At 38.9% G+C, this 23,008-nt stretch overlaps 2 protein-coding genes across 2 annotated transcripts in view; one reads left to right on the top strand and one right to left on the bottom strand.

The window, feature by feature from the left end:
- Nucleotides 1-236: 236 nt before the first annotated feature.
- LOC141445622 (uncharacterized) lies at nt 237-20,397 on the bottom strand. The gene is given in 14 exon segments (XM_074111472.1): nt 237-681; nt 1,486-1,592; nt 2,355-2,460; nt 2,884-3,001; nt 3,731-3,895; nt 4,324-4,420; nt 4,515-4,784; nt 5,625-5,816; nt 15,540-15,640; nt 15,642-15,690; nt 16,478-16,599; nt 17,577-17,831; nt 19,007-19,136; nt 19,879-20,397. Coding segments are annotated over 14 exon segments (2,346 nt in total). The 5' UTR covers nt 20,292-20,397; the 3' UTR covers nt 237-460.
- A 748-nt stretch (nt 20,398-21,145) lies between these two features.
- Nucleotides 21,146-23,008, top strand: part of betaCOP (coatomer subunit beta) — a 53,721-nt gene continuing 51,858 nt past the window's right edge. Inside the window, exons 1-2 of the mRNA XM_074111490.1 lie at nt 21,146-21,338; nt 22,649-22,743. Coding sequence (XP_073967591.1) covers nt 22,653-22,743 — 91 coding nt within the window. The 5' untranslated portion in view covers nt 21,146-21,338; nt 22,649-22,652. The remainder of the gene's footprint in view (nt 21,339-22,648; nt 22,744-23,008) is intronic.

Here is a 23,008-nt window from a genome sequence, read left to right as displayed (position 1 = left end):
ATTTTAACTTTAAAATTCAGATGCGACCATAGTATGAAACGTTTCCTATGAATTGATGTGACGGAAGGTACTACTTTGGGCGTCATCGCATGTCTACTTTTTACTATTGCACATTAACATAACAGATTAGATTAGATTAGATCTAATGTAATATATTATAGTATTAGTTAGTAACTGGATACAATAAAGCAAAAGCATGGTAGTTTTTAATTAATTTACTTTAATAATTGACAAAATTGTAACCACGGACTTACAACCTAAATTAATTGAATACAAGTATAAATAGAACACGAACGAACGCTTGCCGCAGACTTAAGTAAAGTTTTTTATAGATTGATTCATACTGGTACACGATTGCCAGTAAGTAAAAACCTAAAAAACAAACCCAAGTTATTTCACGTTTCTAAAAACTAAAAATGCTAAAACAAAATTTATTCAATTACAAAAGACCTACTTTACTTTACATTTCTACATTAAAGTTTTTATTTCTATACACTCTATTCGCGCCGAATGTGTTCTTGGTTCTATAGTGGAAGTCCTGGACGGGGGTGCGGGTCGGCAGGTCCATTTCGGGGTAGTGCGTGATGGCGGTCGGTATCCGCACCATGAGGAAGAATATCAGCTCCAGCGCGCTGAACAGACCGACTCCCAGGAACATGTTGAACACGCCGCCTAGTGACGCTGTTCGCAAAATAAATACGACTGTGGATTAAAAAAATCATCATCTAAGCCTATGTACACATCAGCCAAATAAGTGGTCAATCAATTTTTATAATCTGTCAAAAAAGAGTTGAAATTAAAAAGTGGCAACACTGTAGTGTCCTCCCTTTTTGGTTTGACAGGGTTTAAAAGGGATGACACTACAGTGTTGCCACTTTTTAATTTCTTCTCTTTTTTGACAGACTATAAACAAGTTCCTATCAAATGAATATGTCGCTAAACTCGAACTTTCAAGTTATTATTGTTTTATGACATGCAAACGATTATCAACTTTAGGCTGGTAGACCACATATTTGGCTGATGGTACAGTACATGTTGAGCTCAGGCATCCTCTGCGAATGAGAGGGATTGGGCCGTAGTTCCACCGTGAGTCCAGCTTGGATTACGCACTTCAAAAATACCTATGAATCAGTTTTTGAAATGCATGTGCGAAATTACATTTCACATTTACCGTGAGTTTTACGATAAAAAAAACATCGTGAGCAAACCTTCACACCTGCGAAAAAAGTTAATAATAAACCAGTATCAGTATCAGTGTAAATAACTAAAAAAACGCGTTGTTATAATAAACCGCACTAAAAGATAATTACCTAATCAAAACATGGCTAAGATACGTTGTTCTGTCTTAGAGTCCCAGCGCATAGCCGCCGGCTTCATCGTCAGATTAGCTCAACGGTACCCTATTGTTGTATTGTCATCAAAACCACCGCCAACTCAAATTACTGTTTAATTAAACAAATACCTATCAAAACAATTGGAACTTACATAACAAAGTGAACCAAGTTTGTGTGGGCAACTTTGTGAAGATCCTCGAGCCGTCAACCAATACTTGAAGGTGGACGACTGTCACCTCACTCACGTTCAATCCTGAACTGGAGTAAACAAAAGTAAATTAATCAATTTAAAAAAAAAACGCTTTTTTTGTTGACTGTGCTTTTTGTTGATCGTCATTCCATTCAAGCTTTGATTTTTGATACCCATATGAGTATTGTAACAATATTATTACAGTTAGAAAAACGTTAATCGCCACCATATCTTTTGCGGTTGCTATTTTAACATATTGGTATAGGTACCCTATGTCAGTTAGCTATGTGTGTTTGTATGTTAGTTGATATATATTTCGTACTTTATTAAGTAACCTGGTTTCTCTGTGTATTGATTTGCTGTAATAACGTGTAAACAAATTGAATAATGAATAAATAAATAAATGTCACTCTGACAGTTTCGACGAATCTAATAATACCTCATAATAATATGTTAGAAATCGTCCAGCCGTTTAGGCTACAGAGATAATGAAACAAATAGACATACATACATAGGTACATACATAGTATGCCGGAAAAATATAACCTTCCCTCGGGTAGTCATGTAAAAAACCATCGACCGAACGAACACACGAAAAGCAAGCCCTTTACTACACTACGAAGTGCAAAATTCGAACTTCGTGTCTTGCCGTCCCGCTGACGCTTATAGTATTTAAAACGAGAGTGAAAGGGACGGCACGATACGAACTTCGATTTTCGAATTTCGTAGCTAGCTCCCAGTTCGCAGCCTTTCGAAGTAGTTTAGCTATCCGCCAATAGATGGCGTCAATTAAAACGCGTCATAAGTCGCGGGTACAGCTAGTTACTTACTATAAAGGATCTACCGTATGTTCGACTGACTCCAGCCGGTTGTCTTCGAGGTACAGTTCTGTTGTCAGCTTACCACACGAAGGCATACAGACGCATGATGAATTGTCTGAAATAAAGTGTTCCAAAACACTTAAGACGAGCTGTCCCCACAGTGTGGTGTAGCGAGGGTTCCAGCCGCTCGGGACAGAAGAAAATTTTGCTGCCCTCTTATTTAGGTATTTCAATAAAAAAAACTATAGTATACAAGATGTCATTATTGTACCATTTCGTCACAGTATAAGTAATGAAAAATTTCACGCTCATTCTAATCGGCCCGAATCGCAGGTGCGACAAAATGTGAAACATACTCGTATTATTGTCAAGATATTTTACATGAGTTTTAAAAATAAAGCTTTACTAGTAATGATACACCAAGGGATTAAATGATTGCAATAAATGTGCTAGAAGCTTGGCGATTTTTTAAGTAGGTGTAGGTATTTCACCTGTCAATGCCTTTGGCCTATGTTGGCAAGAAGACGTAGAACGTTACCAATGTGCCTTAAACAGTTGAGCTGCGACAGCGTACAGGGCGGCGGCACGTTGGTTTCCTCTTGAAAAACAGTCCTCAGCGGGTTTGAGCACCCACATCTCCTCTCCATGCATTTAACCTGAAAAGTAATATTTTTAATTTCTATCAAGACGAAGCACGAAGGTCATTTGAAGGTTTGTTCTCAGTTAATTAAATTCTCATTTCTACGTATTCCCATTTCTACAGATTCCCAGTTTCACAGATTTCCATGTAGAAAGATTCTCCATTTAAAAAAAAAACTGGTAGCTAAAAACGGTTATGTTGCTCTGATGATAAACTCCATCCAGTTGAGTTCAAAATGCGTCAGCGTAGTGTGGTGATTCCCAGTCATACTGGGCTCCAGCTGAAACTACGGTACCCAGCCTCTATTATTCAGACGAGGAGCTTTCGTTTTGAGAGGTGTTACGTTACATGCATAGGTGCTGAAATTATAAAAATCTGATAGTGTAAAAGTGGCTGATATTACAGATGTAAGGTTTGTGTGATGTGTGTGTGTTCTTACAGCGTGGAGGCGCATGAGCTGAACACACATTTGTTGCATAAACGTAGCTATCTTAAGTTTATTGAATAGATCTCCGCAAAGTAACGTCTGATAAAGGCAGCGTTTCCACCAACGATGTGTGAGGATGTGTTTTTCAATAACCAATAGAAACACTTCAGTTACCTATCCTCGCACACATCTCTGGTGGAAACAGCTGAGCGGAGCGAGGCGAGATAAACGATGCGTTTCTATTGGTTCATGAAAAACACATTCTCTGGTGGAAACAGAGCCTTAATAAATTGTATAAGGTTTATCTTAAAGCCTCACCACACACTCAGTCTGCGAGTACTCGCCAGAGACGCAGGTGCCGGCTATGATCTGGTCGTCACTTCGCTCCCTCACAGTCTGGTACGTGAGCTGCGCGAGGTACTCCAAGCCTGGCGTCAGCACCACGGAGTTCATAGACTCTTCACCTTGGTACTGGGTGAAGAACTGGAACATTCCATGGTGGTTGAGTCAAAAGTATATTTATGTGCCGATATTTAAAACCAAAGACAAGGCAGACCATACAGCACGGAGAACAGATGGCCGTTGGGACCGAAAAGTTCCCGAATGTAGACCGCGGATCGGCAAGCGCAGCGTAGGTCGTCCAACGAGATGGACGGACGACCTGGTTAAAGCCAGGGGTTAACAGTGTGTGCAGGCAGCTTCCAACTGAAGCAACTGGAGGTGAGGTGGCCTATGTCCAACAGTGGACGTCCTACGATTGATAAAGACTACCGGATAGCCTAGTGTGTAGACCCTGACCACAAAGCTTGAGGTCACAGGTTCCTCTGTAGGTATCGCGTAGATAACGTTTGTGTATGTTTAATATGTATTCAATCAGGTTAAAATAATAATAAATACAAGGCAGACATTACCCGACATCCGTAGAAAAATGTTTTGTTGGAGCAACGCAGCACCAGTTCCAGTTGTTTAATGCTGTCCCAAGCGGATTCCTTTTTTAAGTTATTCATCCTTTACCAAAGAAAATACATCAGAAAATTAAATTCTATACCTATACAGACACTAAGTAGAAGAACCCTATAATATGCTAAGATTCTCAATTTACCTGCTCGGTTGCATGACGCAGCAGACGCCAAACTGCGTCAACTCCCAGTGGAACAGGTCTTCGCAAGGCATCACAGTGTTCTGCCAGCGACACAGCGTGGTCAGTCGGTAGCACGGGGGCATGGAACTGTACAACGCCTCGAGCACTGTGACATTGTTGGCATCGAGCAGCTGTTCTAGCAACACCAGGTTGTCTCTCTCTGTTTCTTTGCCTTCTAAGATGCGTGTAAAGGTGTGGGTGAGACGACGGACGACGGCTTTGTCTTTTGATCTGGTAGAATGAAAGATATTGCTGTACTAAGTAGCTACCGGAATTTGTTTATTCGGATAAAACAACCAGAAATGGCATCACAGATATCTGTCACATAGAATGAGTCAATCAATGAGTGGTGAAACAGCATAGGCACTTAAGCTGATAAAGGTCACTATATAATAAGATATTCGTGGTGCGAACAGAAAGGAGTTCGCCTCCAACATTTATAGTTTACTGACTATTTAGTGGGAATTTGTTTTCCTATTTTTCCCACTGCGGACAACAGAAAAAAGACTCTAGCAGCGCGGACAAAAGGTGCAGACTACTGGCAACAGCCCTAGATCTCTACGTGTACCTAGATCTTTACGTAAGTTTTGACAAATAAACTGATCGATTGATTGTGAAAGCACAAAACTCCACTCCCACTCACAGTTAGCTCAGCAGTTAGGTCACATTCTATCACTGGGACACCATGGCGGCGCAACCAGTCGTAGAGGGTGTATCTCACCTGGTGTCACTTGGTTGCGCAACGGATATGGCGGCGCAACCAGCATAATTAGACGCGTTAATTTAAGAGTCCAGAGCACTGGATTAAACGCAGCCACAGCATGGCGACTCCATACCACGACAGCCAGAAAATGCTGGGAGAAAAGAACGTATAAACTGCACTAACAGTTGCCTCACCAGCAGCCAGGAAACGTTCTATGGAGGTAGGCCACCGCCGTAGCTGAATTTAGAGAGGACACCACAAAATACCTTGTTGTAGTTGTTGTAAGCACGGCCACAGCACGGCGACACCACACCACACCACGACAACCTGAAAATGCTGGGAGAATAGAACGTATAGACTGCACTCACAGTTGGCTCACCAGCAGCCAGGCCACGTTGTGCGAGGGCAGACACACGGCCACTGTGGGCAGGGGCAGCGGCGCCGTCATGGCCGAGTTAAGAGTCAGCAGCGCGGGGACCTGCAGAAAGCGTGCCCACAGCACGGCGCACAGCGTGCCCGCGCAGCACGCGCTCGCCACGCACCATGACAGCCAGCAGATACTGACGGGGGAAATATGATAATTAAGCAATTGACGAAGACAGTAACGCTGGCAGTAGTTACGTTTGAAATATACCACGAGTTTTACGGTGAAGGAAAACATCGTGAGGGTACCTGGATATACCTGCAAAGTAATCAATGGTGCGGTGTGTCTGTGAAGTTCTCAGTCCGCACTGGGCCCGCGTGGGAACTACGGCCCAAGCCCTCTCATTTTGAGAGGAGGCCTGTGCCCAGCAATGGGACGTATAGAGGCTGGGATGATGATGCTTGGCCACTCCGAAATGTACCAAACCATATCTCTGTTTAAGTGTGGTCTTAATAATGTTAAAGAAAAGTCTTGACTGACTGATTCATCAACAGCCAGCCCAAATTTTTGGATCTAAAAAGTTGAAATGTTCTATAGGTTTTCTTTTACTACGAAAACAAGGGCTAAAGACAGATTTTGACAACTTTTCACGGAATAGGGAGTCCCTCAACAGGACCATACTGCGGGCAGTAGTAAGCTACACATAGTAGTGTAAGTGACGTAAGAGCGAAGCTTACTCGTAATCGTTGCATAATAGTTACAATGCTGGATCAAAAATAGTAATGAAAGCTCGATACTATCATCAAGATACAATCGAACGCGACCTGACAACGAAATCACGGGCAAAGGGCAGCATTTATAAAACCAGACAAGCATCGCGTGTCAGCCGCAGCCTGTAGGTCAATGAATGTGGTGGCTCGTCACGTGCAGGACCTGTTATAACTGGATATCGGTCTAGCCGCATTTATAGGTAAATGCTGATTGGAGTATTGATATATACTCGTAAATGTAGGTATTGTGTAGGCACGAAATGGGCTTCCGTTTGACGACAATACAATACAATACAAAGACTCTTTATTATACACCAAACATAGTAAGCGATACAGAAAACAGATACACAGAGAAAAAAATTACAAGGTGAGCAATAGGCGGCGTTATCGCTTAAGAGCGATCTCTTCCAGGCAACCTTTTTTACAGAAAGAAGGAAGGACTTGTTTACAACAGGTGGTGCATCAAAAGTAGATCAGAAAATTTAAACGTAACCGAAATACATCTACGAATACATACATAATTATATCGTACACATAATATACGTCTAAAATAAATATAGGCAGTGAGATAAACAGCAACAAATAAATAAATGAATTATCATAAAGCTAATAATTACAAGATGACAGATAGTGCTCCTTAAGCATAGATTTAAATAGTGACAAAGATTTTGCGCGTCGTAAGTCAATCGGTAAGGAGTTCCACAACCGAATAGCCTGGACAGTATAAGAATATACATAGAATTTGGAGTTAGATACAGGCACGGTAAGGAGAAAGTTCTGAGTGCATCGAATAGAAGTTACGTAGCTAAATCGCTCTGACGACAATGGCAGAAATGCTATTATTACCTAGGTGTTCTGGTCGAAGAACCTTTCCTTGATTTTTGATGCAGACGTGATTGTATGGGACTTCTAGTTTCAATATTGGCTGCGATCCTTTCACAAGCTGACTAGCATCATCATCAACCGCACGACACCCTCACCTCATTTAGTGACTTAGTGACTGGTAAAATAATGCTACTATAACTAAGCCACATTATTAATATACTCAGCGGCCCAAAATTTGGCCCACCCTTCGTACAAAATTACCGATTCTGCATACATTTGAGGGCCAGATTTTTTGCCGCTCAGTATATTTTAGTATTTAATTATTTGGCAAAAAACATAAAATACGTAAGGCCTTATTCTAATAAGTCTTATAGGTTTCATTCACGATGACGCGTGCCTTGGTTCTTATTACGATGTCATTACTGGCTAATTTTGACAAAATCACGCGCCTTCGGGGATGGCACCCTGGTAGGGTATAGCCACAATTATAATAATGTTATCTTCTTAATTCTATTAGGCAACTAAAAAGCAGAATATCCTTGCATCATTAGCAAAATCTCATCTGCATCTCCAACGGGAGCTGAATGTCTTGGAGATTACTGCTTTTATTTCCACCAAACATTTAAAAAAACGTACTTAAATCGGTTCATTCGTTTGAGAGCCATTATGCCACAGATATACACAGTTAAAGTTCATCATCATCGGCCTATCTTATCCACTGCTGCACATAGGCCTCTCCAATTGCACGCCACTGAGCACGATCCTCGGACACTCTCATCCAGCTCTTGCCAGCCACCTTGCGAAGATCATCGCTCCACCTAGTCTGAGGATATCCCACGCAACGCTTGCTGATTCGTGGTCTCCACACAAGAACTCGTTTACCCCAGCGGTTATGTTCTTCGGCTGATATGGCCGGCCCACTGCCACTTCAGTTTGCTTATATGGTGAGCTATATGTCGATGACTTTAGTTCTCTGTCGGATCTCCTCGCACGCAACACGCAACACACACACAGATACGTAGTGTTAAAGTTATACCTGCAATACTTTTTTTGTTGGAGTTTAAAACTTACCGATCCGAATGGAAACTGGAGCATAGGTACTTGAATCCGTGAAGAGTTGTGGACATGAAGAACTGTCTGGTGGCCCGACTTATGCTCATTTTGATATTTAAGTCTGACCACTCATATTGGCAGGAATATGCCGAAATTCTTGTCTTTCGTTCTAAAACGTAAATATTACGTTAGTACATACTTATAAATAGTTATTAACAAGTTTTTGATCAAAATTTTCATTTTAAATACAAGCTTTTTTCTGACTACGTTTTGTTAGCTTGCACGGTCCTATAGAAATTTGATTTGGTACGGAAATGTAGTTAACCGTTGAGGAGTTCCGTCCTGCGGAGACGATCCTGACCGGACCACCAGAATTTTACTACCAGATATAAGTAACTATGCTGGTATATCTGGTATTTTAAGAATCCGGTGTTTTGAGAATCTGGTATTCTGAGAATCCGGTGTTTTGCGAATCTGGTATTTTGCCATTCTGGTATTTTGAGAATCTGGTATTTTGCGAATCTGGTATCCAGCGAACAAAGGACGTGATTCAGTTTCCTCGACTGTACTTACCTAAATTAAAGTAGATAGTGGTGGCACTAAGACACTTTGCCAAACGACGCTGCCGTGTAGTACTCTAACAGCAGTCCGCCAGCGTGTCCCCGTCACACAACACCAATACAACCTACGACACTAAACCAAATCGCCCACTTCACGGTTAAATTTACCGATTTAATCAGCCACAGTAACGGCCACGACCACAGGCGACAAGCGACGCGGCTAGCGGTTTGAGGGTTCTGTATCTGTAGCCAAAACAGCAAAAAAGGAACCCTTATTGTTTCGCCATGTCTGTATGTCCGTCTGTCTATCCGTCCGTCCGTCCACCGCCTAGCTTAAAAACTACTAGTGCTAGAGAGCTGTAATCTGACAAAGTGGAAAAATGTAAAATACATTTTTTTTGTATGTACAGATCAGCCAGCAATAAAAATATACATACGTTATAGTGACAAATACTGCATTCATACATTTTTTAAACTGTACTTACCTACTTAGTTCTGGAATCGAACCCGGTCGTTTTGAGAAATAAAACTTATATTATTTCTATTTGTATATCGATAGTGTAAGTCATATAAGCAATAAATGTTACTATGAAACTCGATATATAGAATGAATAAAATTCAAAACGTCCGGGGTCGATTCCCGAGCTGAGTAAAAGTTTTTTTTTAAATGTATGAATGCAGTTTCTCTTGTTACTTAAAACGATGATATGGTTCCTTAGAACAGATCTTCGTATGTCTTATAGTTTCAGACTTTCCCATACTGACCGTTCTAAACGTTACACCCTGTGTAGGCTGGGATGCTAACGCTCTTCGCGCCACTGTAGTCGCGGCCGGCGCTTAATTGCACTTTTATTCGTTCAAAGCGACATGTGCCCGCCAAATGCATGTTCAAAGGCCGGTAGCACATTAAGTACCCATTTGAGATAAAGATCTGAACAATGACAGCCCGTTTAATGGCGTCTGGCGCTGATTGACTCGCCGACGCTGACCCTGTGGGAAAATCGATGCTAGGTTAATGAGTCGACCCGAGTACAGTCAGCATGGGTGAGCAGCAGAGCTCTAAATGATCGCCTTCTTATTACCATGGCAGTAGAACGTGTTTTCATCCGTAACATAACATTTAGATATTTCAGAATCATTTTTTTTTACTTATAACGGTGGAAGCATTCTACACTTTCACTGAAAATAGATATAGTTACATGCTTAGTGTTAGTTTTGTACCTAAGGGCCCCCAAAAATCCCTGTATTATTATTGTTCTTTTCATGTATTTTTTTCTTTAATTTTATACTGTAGTTATAATATTGTTGAAACTTGGCAAAATGGCCGTTCTGAAAGCGATGGTAGTTAAAAAAAAACATGTAAAAATTTATACATAACTAAATAAATGTTTTGAATTTGTGCATTCGCCGTTTAAATTTCTCAACTGTACTCGTAAGGAGCAGAGCCCAGCATGGAGCTAAGCATTGCTACAAATATTTTCTTGAACACGATCATGTTTGGGAACGCTATACTAAATGCTCGTGCAAAGAAGCGTTTCTATTGGCACAAATCGTCACTACTTTGAAAAAATCTCAAATCAATACGTCAACAAAATTGAACCTTGACCCAATGGTCATAAAGTGCACTCAGAAAAGTTATCCATTTTGAGATACGACTTTTTTTTAAAGTAGTGACGAAATACATTCTTAGCAACGCATCCGCGCACATCTGGAGAGGCAGCCTTAGATTTGTCTGTACAGGATTCGTAAATAAAAGATGTAATATTATATACAAAATTACAGATCACATTTATTTACAATTCTAACCATTCGATTCGATATTATAAAACTAATTACCTACATTCTTATATACATTTACAATTCATAATGTCATTTCATAGTCAAAGAAACAGTCGCTCGGGGTGGCATTGTTGACATTTCATACATCTGCCAAAGAAATCATAGAATAGGACCAGCGAGCTAGCAATAGCTATCTAAAGTAAATTTGATTCCGACAAATGTAAAGCTAGGTCATTCACATTCACAGGAATACCTGATCAATAGGTGAAGCCGTGGTGGCCTAGTGGTTTGACCTATCGCCTCTCAAGCAGAGGGTCGTGGGTTCGAACCCCGGCTCGCACCTCTGAGTTTTTTGAAAATCATGTGCGGAATTACATTTGAAATTTACCACGAGCTTTGCGGTGAAGGAAAACATCGTGAGGAAACCTGCACAAACCTGCGAAGCGATTCAATCGTGCGTGCGAAGTTCCCAATCCGCACTGGGCCCGCGTGGGAACTGTGGCCCAAGCCCTCTTGTTCTGAGTGGAGGCCTGTGCCCAGCAGTGGGACGTATATAGGCTGGGATGAGGTAGGTACCTATTGCAAAACCATTCCACGTCAATGTCCGTCATTTTATTTATTATTTATATATGATGGTAAGCATTGAATTTGAACTTCGTGAGTCGGATATGGATACCGCTCTGACCGAATTAGAATAATTTTTTTTAAGGATAAAATCCATGCCGTCTCTTTTCATTCGATATAATATCCTTTTGTAGAATGTACGAATGCTTGCACGCATGTGTGTGACCCCTGTTACGTAGGTATTTGTTTATTGATAAAGTGTTGCCAATTTTTTATATTTGCTGTCATGCTGCTGCTATTCGCTGGTCCTATTCTAGTGAAATTGACTGTTAAAAGGTTCCACCTAGGTACGCGGTTGTTTCCTCGATTGTACAAAGATTTAGAAAAACACAACAGGTAAAAACCAATAAGAATTTTAATTGAGTATACAGCATTTAAAGAAATTTTAAAAGTTCATTTGTTATTTATTACCTATTCTAGCACTATTACTCGGTTCGGAAGCACGGGGAATCCCTCGATATTGGCAAAAGATTTGTAAAAATAAGGAATTTCAGGTTATTTACGTGATTTTTTAAAAATAACCGTTAAATATTCTTTTACATTTGATTACCTATGCTTTGGATTTTGATAGACCTTAAGAAAAATCAATAAAACAGTCCACAATTTAGATTTATACTTGATAAACGATATTGAAATATGGACCAATATGACAAACTCAGGAGTTGTAAAGTACCATATTGCTACAGACAACTGAACTACCTACATCAACATCATGTAGATACACCAAATTACAAAGGAAAGGCCTGAAAATCAAATAAGTTGACCTTCCTTGTCATAAATTGAATAATTACAATACAAATTTATTCACTTTATTTTACAATTAATATGAGTATAGCACCACGCCCAAAATATATATGTTTAAAATGTTTATGTTCACAGCACAAGTTTGCAATTATTAAAATTAGAAAATATTGCACAGTCATCAACGTAATAACAAATTACTGGCCGTTAAAATTTTCACTAAATTCTCTTTGATCACTCCTATAATGTAAAATTTGTTATAATTTGATACAGTAGATACTTTTATATTCTTTAGACAGATTTCAAATGGTATCTGCATGCAAATGTACGGTCACTAATTTAACATGATATTGCATAGTCATAGTAAATTTTCTCTAACATCAAACATCCCGTTTTTTTTTTCCGCTAAAGCCCGTAGCCTAAGAGTGTGCTTCTAGTGAAACGGATCAGAGCGAAGACATGTAGAATCGACCAATCGCATTAAAAACTAGGTATTTTCCAAGAAATCGTAGTTTTGTAATAAATGTACTTATTCTCTTATCAGAATAAACAGGCACTTTTCTATTTTCATTTCTCATTTTAACGAGTTGGCTTTTTTATCTGTACCACCGTCCCCTTTTTTTTCGCCTTTTCCTCGAGTATTTTCACGCCTCTGTTTTACAGCACTAGGATATACTGAGCGTAACAAAACTAACTCATAAAATTATGTATGAAAAAATGGGAACATTTTTTTTAAACTATCGGACTTGATTGTGCTCTTGATTCTGAGTAAGAAAAACCATATTATTTCAAAATAAAAAAATATACATGTGCAGTACACTCTACCCGATTTACGATTGTGATGCTGAGCGCGAGACAATGTGGCATGTGGTTAAACAACTTGAAAAGTAGTCGAATTTGGTAGTTTCCTGAGTAAAAAATAGTATATTTAGCCCGTTAGTTAGATTAGCAGAAAATATTGTACACTTATTGTTGGTGTGGAGGGCATGCGATAAAAACGGTGCGCATACGAAGCGTCACTGCGATTCCGTGCCGTCGCCGCTTTTTAAGCAGCGGTGTGGCCGCCCCTTAGATAAATAAAAAAAGACAAAGATGAAGCGCGTCTAAGGTCGGGAGTAGGGTCTCACCACAGATATAGATTACACTAGATAATGCAAACACCTCAATCTGTATGAAAACCAACCGCGTCACTTTTTTATATCTACTGTGACGTCTCAAGAGCGAATTAGCTATGTGAATTCCCTGATGTCCGCGCAAAATCGATTCAAATACGCCGCCCGCCCGCGCCGTGGGGCTCGAGTCAGTCATTATTAGTCAGTTAGCGGTCAGTCTTTGTATGGGGCTAACCTCGACGTTTGGTCGGGTTTCCGACACGCGAAGTAGATGCATTTGAGTAATCTAGTGTAATCTATATCTGTGGGTCTCACTTTTTAGCCCGGCGTAACGGCACGGCGTGACGTCACTCGAAATTTAGGCTCCGGTTTTTCATTGAACCAATAGGAACGGTTCATTTACCTCGCCTCGCTCTTTCCACCAGAAAGCCTGTCCTTTCCGCTCAGCTGTTTCTACCAGAGATGTGCTGTGCGAGTATAGTTAAATGAAGCGTTTCTATTGGTTCATGAAAAACACATTCCTCACAACGCGCACATCTTTGGTAAACGCAGCCTTAACTGGCTATAACATCATCATTTTTTGTTTTTTGGAAAAAAAAAGTCTCCAATACTTTCTGATGATTTCAATATTTTTATAGACGGACTACTTAAAAATTATACGACACTATAGCGTATAGCATATTGTGTTACATACACGACAATATTACAGATAAACTCTGGCCAGCCAAAGCTGCCCACGCATTTTTTATGAAACTTTAATCTGGTATCATTTTCATTTTTGAGACTGTCAAAATTTATATATGTATTGTCGTTCTAGCCCGCCTTAGATAATTTTGATACTTCTGCTATAAGAAATCATTATTTTTTTAACCCGTCGCGCGACCTACGACTTTTTTGGGTAATTTTGGACTAGTACTCTATGTTAAAGGGTGATCGAAACTAAATTGAAAATACAAACTGAAATATAGATACACAGAAAAACCAGAAAAATAAGACCATCACTGGGAATCGAACCCAGGTCCCCGGTAATCCGTACCGCGTGCTATACCGCTACACCACTGATGGTCACACTGGTATCTATATTTCAGTTTGTATTTTCAATTTAGGTTTTACGGGATGACCGTAAAAGTAAAAACTTGGAATTGAAATAAAAAATACAAAAAGATTCCAAAAAACCAATCTTGATCGAAACTAGTAACAAAAATTGACTAATCACGAGTACTTAGATACGCGCCACTGTGGCGCGCAGCGCAGGGCGTTCAACTGGTTAACTCAACCTCCTACCATCCTCAAAATGCAAAATGTTATAAGATTATGTTAGAATTAAAATGTTGGAAGATACATTTTATACCAATCTGGTGAAAATGGTCCAAAAAATGATGCGTCTGGACTGTACGTAAATGGGCACTGACAAAGGTCATAAAATTTACCAAGGGACTCCTAAAGTGCATCATCAACTTTCACACATTATTACAAGAATTTTGATGTAGCTTGAAGAGTCCAGAGTATAATTTAGTATCTGGAAAATTTAAATAATATCTAAGTATCAACATCGTTTAATCAGTGTACAGAAGCCTCATATTTTTAAAAGTTTGCCGCGGTTTCTCGTTGACAGCTTTCGCTGGCCAGAGTTTATTAATTATTAAATTAATTCATACAGGCCCGCTACTGCAGCTACACTTCTATGCGCGGCTTAACTGGACTGGGTTCTGTAAGGATAATAAAATAAATAGTGTAGATAATGGCAGGTTTTCGATGTCCCAAAATATTGGGAGTAATTGAATTTATGCTTTATTTTAGTTTACTCCTTAATAATCGATTTTCTTAACTGCCCGCCTGAGCGTTCCATTGATTGGTGTTTATTATTTGTTATATCATGTTCTTATTTGACATTAACTTTGGTATTTTCTTATTCTGGAAAATTATTGCATGAATTATTATTAATTTAATAATTTATGAAATAGACTATTGCACGTCTCTCAGAGGCAGGACATGATGTACTTTTAACTAAATATATACCTAACTAGCTTTTGCCCGCGGCTTCGCCCGCGTGGAATTCGGTTATCGCGCGCTGTTCCTCCGGCAACTGCATTTTTCCGGGACAAAAAGTAGCTTATGTCACTCTTTGGCCCATAAACTATCCCTATGCCAAAAATCACGTCGAAACGGACGACGCACAAACACACAAACATTCGCATTTCTTATATTAGTATGGATATGGATTAACGCATTCACTGCCACCGACGCACATATGCGTTTTCGGAACTTCGCCCAGTGCCGCTGTCATATTCATACATTTTGAACGCACATGTGCGTCGGTGGCACCTGTGGAAGCCAGGTGGCAGTGAATGCGTTTACAATTTAACATCTATGTAAAGACAAGACTCATGACCATGCAATAAATATTTTGAATTTGGGTCAGCAGTTCAGTAAACGGCAGACAGTAGACACTGACCTCGTGAGGGCGGGGCACACGTCGAGCAGACAGCAGTTGGCGCGGCAGACGGGGCAGCTGCAGCGCGCCGCCAGCCACTCCGCGGGGGCCCCCCGCCGCGCCCGCGCGCGCCGCCCACCATCGCGCCATGCACGAACAACACCACAGCACCCTGACATTATACACACCATGTCGTCACAGCCTAGCATAGAGAAGACTTAAACTTAGCCCCAGAGACTTACAGGCGCGAAAATAAGCTGTCATTTTTCATGGACCCAAGCCGTCTTCACCACTCTTTGAAGCGGACATCGTCATTGATCGGAAAAGATTCCACTACAAAAAGCGATAATAATCATAATTTTCGTTTTTAGGAAATAACGATTTTGGGGAAATGATTTTCCAACCCTTTGCCGTGAGTCTTTAAGTGCAATCACCATATATTATTTATCTCGCATCGCAAGTTGCAGCGACATCAATCATAAAGCGCCTCAGTGCTTGTGAACTCTGCAAAGGCCTTTGATACAGTTTATTTATAGCTTTTTTTTTAAATGGACGTGACCGCTATACAGGGAGCTCCATTGATATGGTTACGAAGCTATTAGATATAGATTACTGGGTGTTAAATAATTAAGTATTCATAAAAGCGATACAAATGACAACACCTTTGGGATTCCCCAAGGCACTGTATTGGATCCTAAGTTGTTTCTAATATATGGGTAATGGAAACGATGTTTCCTAGACCTAACTAATATTAGCATTCTGTGCTACGCTGATAATAAAGCAGTCATATCATCGCCATCTTCGATACTATCTCCGTTTTATCGACTAACAGTAAAATGATCGTTTGTCATTTTTTTACAATTTACAAGTCTTTTTGTAACCCGTGGCAAGCAGCGCAGACGAATGCAGGTAGAGTAGAGGCTGGAAAAGAGTGGTAGAATATCGTGGGTGGTACTGACCTGCAGTGGCACTGCTGGCACTCGGGCGGGCCGCCCTGCAGGCCGGGCGGCGGCGGGAGGCAGCGCCGCGATAGTTTGACGTCGGCGGGCGCCTGCATGCACCCGATGCACACCTCCGGCTCCTGAAGGAACCGCCATGTTCAACATCACTATTAGCATAGCAAGCAACATTCTGGCTTATCCATTCAAGACTTTCTACCACTCTTTTTGTATTAATGCCGTCAATCGGACATGTGGTTCATCACGCCGCCCACAGACGCTTGTAGCAATATTAGGACTGATTTGCGGCCTTGAAAGAAGCGGTACACTCGCGTTTTAGTACCCATGTTGCAGCAAGGCCAAAACTTTCGTCAGTTTAAATATTACAATCATCGCATGGATCGATGGGGCCATATTATCCCAAAAATTGAATTGAATTGAAAGTATATTTGGAGGAATCTAAAATAGTGAATAATGTCAGAAGCTTTTAGCAAGATCTAAAACAGTATTTACTTGGATAGCAAGGCCACTCCAATTTGACTCCCTGGAAAGAAGAGTGAGACAGGAAGATGCGTAGACTAGAGAATCTGTTTCAAAACCTGTACTGGTAAAATTTTCAAGAAGGCCCAAAATGAACCATCTAAGATTCGCTGACGATTTAGTCAAAAGCCTAAAATAAAAGGGTGTGTAATGATCGGTATAACAACATTTGATATAATTTCAAAGGATAGGAGCTTCACAGAACTTTTTTATAAAATAAACCAAACTTAACCTAACCCAAAGTATGTACATCAAATCGAGTTAATAACAATAGAAATAATTTTGGTTTTTAAGATAAATTACATTATATCAAATGAAAAATTGTTGTTATATCCGCGTTACGCCTAAAAACCTATATATACTATATAACTCAAGGCCTAAACAGTTTCAAGCAACTTATAGCTGAATTGAAAATACAAACTGAAATATAGATGCACAGAAAAAAACAGAAAAATAAGACCAGCACTGGGAATCGAATCCAGGTCCTCGGCATTCCGTGCGTGGTGTAGCGGTATAGCACAAAAAAAATACAAAAAGATTCCAAAAAACCGATCTTAACTTATAGCTGTTAAATATTTACCTCATCGACATAATACACAGGGTTCTGTTCCACATGCTGCTTAAACACAGTCACGAAACGCTCAATCATTGTTGGCATCAGCGATATGTGTGCCGGAACTCTCACGGGCTGAGCCAGCCGGGGCTGGAGATCCCTTAGGGCTGCTGTAGTCACTCGGAACATGAATGGTGAGATGTCATCACGGGATGGGATTACTTGGATGTTCACAAATTGGGTCTCTTCTTCCCCGGAGGCTGTCAGGTCTGGGATGTCAGTCTGTAAATACAATTATTGCTAGTTTACGGCAGATCATAATAATATTGTAAGTTTAAAAGTTTGTGAATATATGTCTGGTTGTTACTCTTTGGATAAAATTTGGTATGCAGATTGCAGGTTTTTTTGTAAATTGCACACTAGTAAATTGCACTCTTCTATATTGTATACCAGTACACTAATGCATTGTACCCAAGTACATAGTACATCCCAGAATCAAAGTTAAAGACAAACTCAAAATATCTTTATTCAATTTAGGCTATAACAAGCACTTATGAATGTCAAAAAAAATCTATGACTGGTTCGGAAAAACCTCTGTTGAGAAGAATCGGGCAAGAAACTCAAGGAGGTATATTTCTTTTAAACAAATTTACAATATTATTAAATGATATACATCACAAGTATTTAACACAACTTTATTTTTAACACAGTAGGTTCGCTATTTGAAGGGATTGCTAATGTGGATCAGAATTATTTCCAATTATCCCTGTCCATGATATAATCATTAACATTATAATACACCTTAGATATTAATGTCTTCTTGACAATAGATCTGAATAATACACACTCAGAATAAAAAAATGAAGTATATAGTAGTACCTACACCATACTAGCACAGCCTATAACTAGCACACCTCAAACTACTGCACTGTGCAGTTGTGCACCTATACTTTATACCTTAACCTTACACTTTAAATTAATCAATGTTACCAACTTAGCAACTTAACCTACGGTCAGCAAATTATTTCAGACATTTCATTTTTTTTTCTCCATACATTTCTACTTGGTTTTGATAGGTATTTAACTAAATCTCCCCATTAAACTATCTAAACATTTACATTTCTGAATTGAAATAAACTAGTCTAGTTTGTGTTACAATGATAGATAAGTAAAATGTTTAAAATCTTTGAATGTGCCAAATTTGGCAGCTGAAGTTTGTTTACATTTAGTTAAACCTAAACTTGGCAAGGTGAGACAAGTGTACTCAATCCAAGCCTCGTTGGATTCTCGTAGAACTAACAAAAATAACTTTAAAAATACAAAAAGATGATCATAAATTATGTATCTTATTAGATACACTGCCAATTTTAAGGTTACCTATCCAAACCAAGTATAGTAACATTTTCAGCCAAACTGGCAACTTATGTATAAAACATAATAGCACCACTGACACTCACATTAGTAGCTACAAGGGCGCAGTCACTCTGCTTGACAATATTGAGGCTGTATGAAGACACCTTAATCAGCCACGTCTCGGTCGCTATCAGCTTGCTTGTAGCTGTCAGGGGGACCGATACCTTGTCCACACTGTAAAAAAATACCAACATAACAAAACACAAGCCTATAATATAGGCTATGGATATTATCCATTAGGTCTGGCAGTAGAATTTAAAGGAATATTATTAATTGCACATCAAATAAATAGTAAAGATAAATAGCGGTACACCACAAATATAACTTGCAGTTTATTACGTAATATTTTGAGTGGAGTATTTTGTTGTGCAATCAGTAATTTTGATGTGAATTTGTTGTTTTTTTGGATAAAAAAGAGACTTTTATTTGATGTGCGATTAAATACTACTCGAATTTAAATTTCAGTTACACAATTGAATTTACAAAATTTAAATCATGGTCTTTGTTTACTTTATAATATGAACAGCCATGCAAAATTCCATGTTTCAAGACTTATCTATTGAGATTTCATGATTTTATATGCATATATAAAGATCCCAAAAGAATAACCTGTGTCATTTTCGAGACCCAGCTATGTACATACTAAATCCATTTAAGTGTTAAAGCATGAAAGAGTGACAAATAAACACACCCATTAACTTAAACATTTTGAAATATTAGTTATAGACTTTATTACAATGTAAGGTGTATCAGTGGTCCACTAATTCGTAATAGATTATAACAGATTCATGAAATAGTTTAGTATAAAAGAAGGTCAGAGTGAAGAACAAGTTCTTCATTGATTTTTTTAACTCATAGGAAGATGTAATATTTATTGTCAATTAGTAGGACTTTAATTGTTTTAAATGTGCATTACCCTCTGAATTCCGTATTAAGTTGTGCAGCAACCACCCTCCAGTCACTACCCTCACTCTCATAGGGCACTAGGGCCCTCACAGCCGGGTGCTTTGTCTTCTTTTCCCACCAGCACACTATCTTATACACCATTAGTAGCGGTATTATAGAAGTCGCAGCAAAAGCCGCTAGCATCCACGACCCGCCTTCACCGCCAAAATATAAGCATGTAATGTAACCTAGAGGCAGCGCTGAGTGAACTAGCGCAGTTATTGTTATCTTCTTCATGTGGTAACCCATGAAATTTACGTTCTCAGACACCAAGTAGCTATCAAATAGCTGCGCTATTGTAAAACCAGCAGACACGAATTCTGTGGGTGGGTATATGACGCATATTGTGAAGAGCAGGTAGGCTAGTGTTATTAGGATATCCATTGCCACAACTTTTATTTGTTGGTGTGTTTACGGATAAACCATTGGTTAGGTTTACGATTTATTTGGTACTAATTAGAATTAGAGCATTGCGTTTTTTTTTAGCAAAACAGCGATTAAAACTGTCAAAATGTTGACGTTTGACAATTGACAGCCGACCTCAATTTATTTTGGGTCCAAATTGCACAAATTCAACGTTTTAACAAGTTGCTTGAATAGTTTAATGAGATAATGTTGCCATGTAACTTTTTTCCCCGTTTTAGTGGTAAATTTATGTTTAAAACGAGGTGTCAAACTACAAACCAGTTTTGCACACACAACACAAAACTAAAACAACAAAAAAACTATAATTAACTTTCTTATAGCAGAAGTATCAAAATTATCAAAACCGGGCAATAACTACAGTTTCGACAGTTTCAAAAATGATACCAGATTAAAGTTTTGTAAAAAATGCGTGGACAGCTTTCGCTGGCCAGTCTAATAAATAATAATATTATCAAACTCTTTACCACATCAATTATATTATAATTGATGTGGTAAAGAGTTTGTGGGGAGAGGCTGCAATAGAGAAATCTCTCCACAGGCGGATTTTATCCCCAGAGAACCTAAAATCGAAGAAATTTTTTGCTCACTATAGATAGCACTAGTGACTATAAGTTTATTTAGTAATGAATAATTCATTTTAATATAAAAACCTAAAATGTTTAAATTATCTGCTAGCATTTATGGCTGGCGCCACAGAATAGATAATAATAATAGTATGGTAGTATGGATTATTTATTAGTAGGTATATTTCACTGGACTGCAGCCGGGTATTTACCAATAATTTAAATGGCAATTCGTGGCTTGGCTAGTCAAAAAAAAAAACAAGCTGTCAAAAACTCATTGACGGACACGTATCGGATCCATGTCACCAAAAAATTTTCAATTTTCTACTGTATTTCCTCCCATATCCTGTGTTAAAAACTTCAACATACAGTCCTAGTGGTGTGAGTGCTACTGTATAGCACTGGATAAGCATATAACCCAGTATATTAGGACATAAAACAGGTAAATGTCATACATGTTTTGCATAAAAAATATTGTATGTTTCGTCATTTTATTGTAATTTTAGCGTAAATACTCATATTGAGTTCCCTATAAATTGGAATCTGCAGTCTGAACTTCGTTCCAGGCGAAATTATTTTGAATTACAACCTTTAAATTGATAAGCAAACATTGGTGTATACCGGACGGTAATGATAATTACTTCATAAATCTTTCGTACCCTGAAGTTCGCTCAAGTCTGCTGACATTACTATGAGAAAGGAAAATCATTTATTAATTAGATAAATATTTGTACACCTGCATTTGCGGGTTAGACATAGCAACCAAAATTTAAAAATACCACTATCCACTATTGTACCGACCTATGTTACTGATTACTGATATTTTCACCCGACTGCGAAGAAGGAGGGTTATGTGTTTGACCCGTATGTATGTATGCCCATATTCATATGGCCTCTCGTAACTTCTCAATGGATGAAACGATTTTGATAAATGATATGTCATTGGATTTTTATTGATGACGCGAGTGACACTGGGTACTTGAAATTCTTGAAACATCATAATAGCGGATTTTTAACACCAAATTAGGTTTAAAAAAAAACATTCCTATCAAGTAGGGTGTCAAATAAAAGCTAAGCCCATTCTAAATATACATAGGTTATAATTGTCTTAAGCTACCATTTTCTTGGGAATATCAAAAAATTAAATTAAAATAAAACATTAAATTTAAAAAATCTAAAATCCGACTGCCTTAAAAATACTAAAAAGAAGAAAACAAGTCTAGTGGTCCTGAACTCTGTTAAGTAGCTCACTAAAGTTCAACAGTCGGGACCCATTCAAATCATGACCAGCTCATGAATTCTCAGTACCTAATGGGTCCCGACTGTTGAATTTAAGATAGCTACTTAACAGAGTTTCTAGCTCACTAGACTTGTTTTCTTCTTTTTAGTATTTTTTAAGGCTCCTGCTGACTATGCTGTGTCAGGTGACCCACTTGCTCGGTTGCCATACAGTCCAATAATAAAAAAAAAAAAAAAATAGTCATTGCAGTGTTGTTATTTTGTTTTAAGAACATCCTATATGTGACTTCACTTCATAATGACGTCGCCCGCACCAAAGTTACGCTCCCTGGTCATAATATTTCCACGTATCCCCACTAAAATAAGGAGCGTCTAAATAGGTTCCACCTATCTCTACCAGCGGGGACAGGTGAAAAAATAAACCATATATCCCTACCAGTGGAGATAGCCTGGTAGGGATAGGTGGGACAGGGCCTTATAAGTACTTATAACTTATGTAAAATGTTATTCCAGGAACATGGCGGGAGTAGAGCAGCCATGTTACACATTAATCAACTTCCCGACAGACTCCGAACCTTCCAATGACATGCAGCTCAAGCTTGACCTTGGTAAATAACTTTTTTTTGATATTGTTTAGACTTTGAACACTCCAGGTGATCGTAAATATCCTTATTGAAGTCAATTAGTACCATGCCGAAGCCCTGATGAGTTGTGATTGTGGAAGACTAGATACTTAATATAAAATATGTATGTTTGCATTTCGTCACTACTTTTAATAAAAAAGCTTGTACCTCAAAACCAATAATTTTTGTGAGTGAAGCTTATAAATAACTTTGCTTGGGCTAAAACTCGAAAACATGCGTTTTCCCAGAG

This window comes from Choristoneura fumiferana, chromosome 2 (assembly GCF_025370935.1).
Source record: "Choristoneura fumiferana chromosome 2, NRCan_CFum_1, whole genome shotgun sequence".
NCBI classification, from domain to species: Eukaryota; Metazoa; Arthropoda; class Insecta; order Lepidoptera; family Tortricidae; genus Choristoneura; species Choristoneura fumiferana.
Note: the sequence above shows the minus strand (reverse complement) of the source record. Positions and strands in the feature narration are given on the sequence as shown.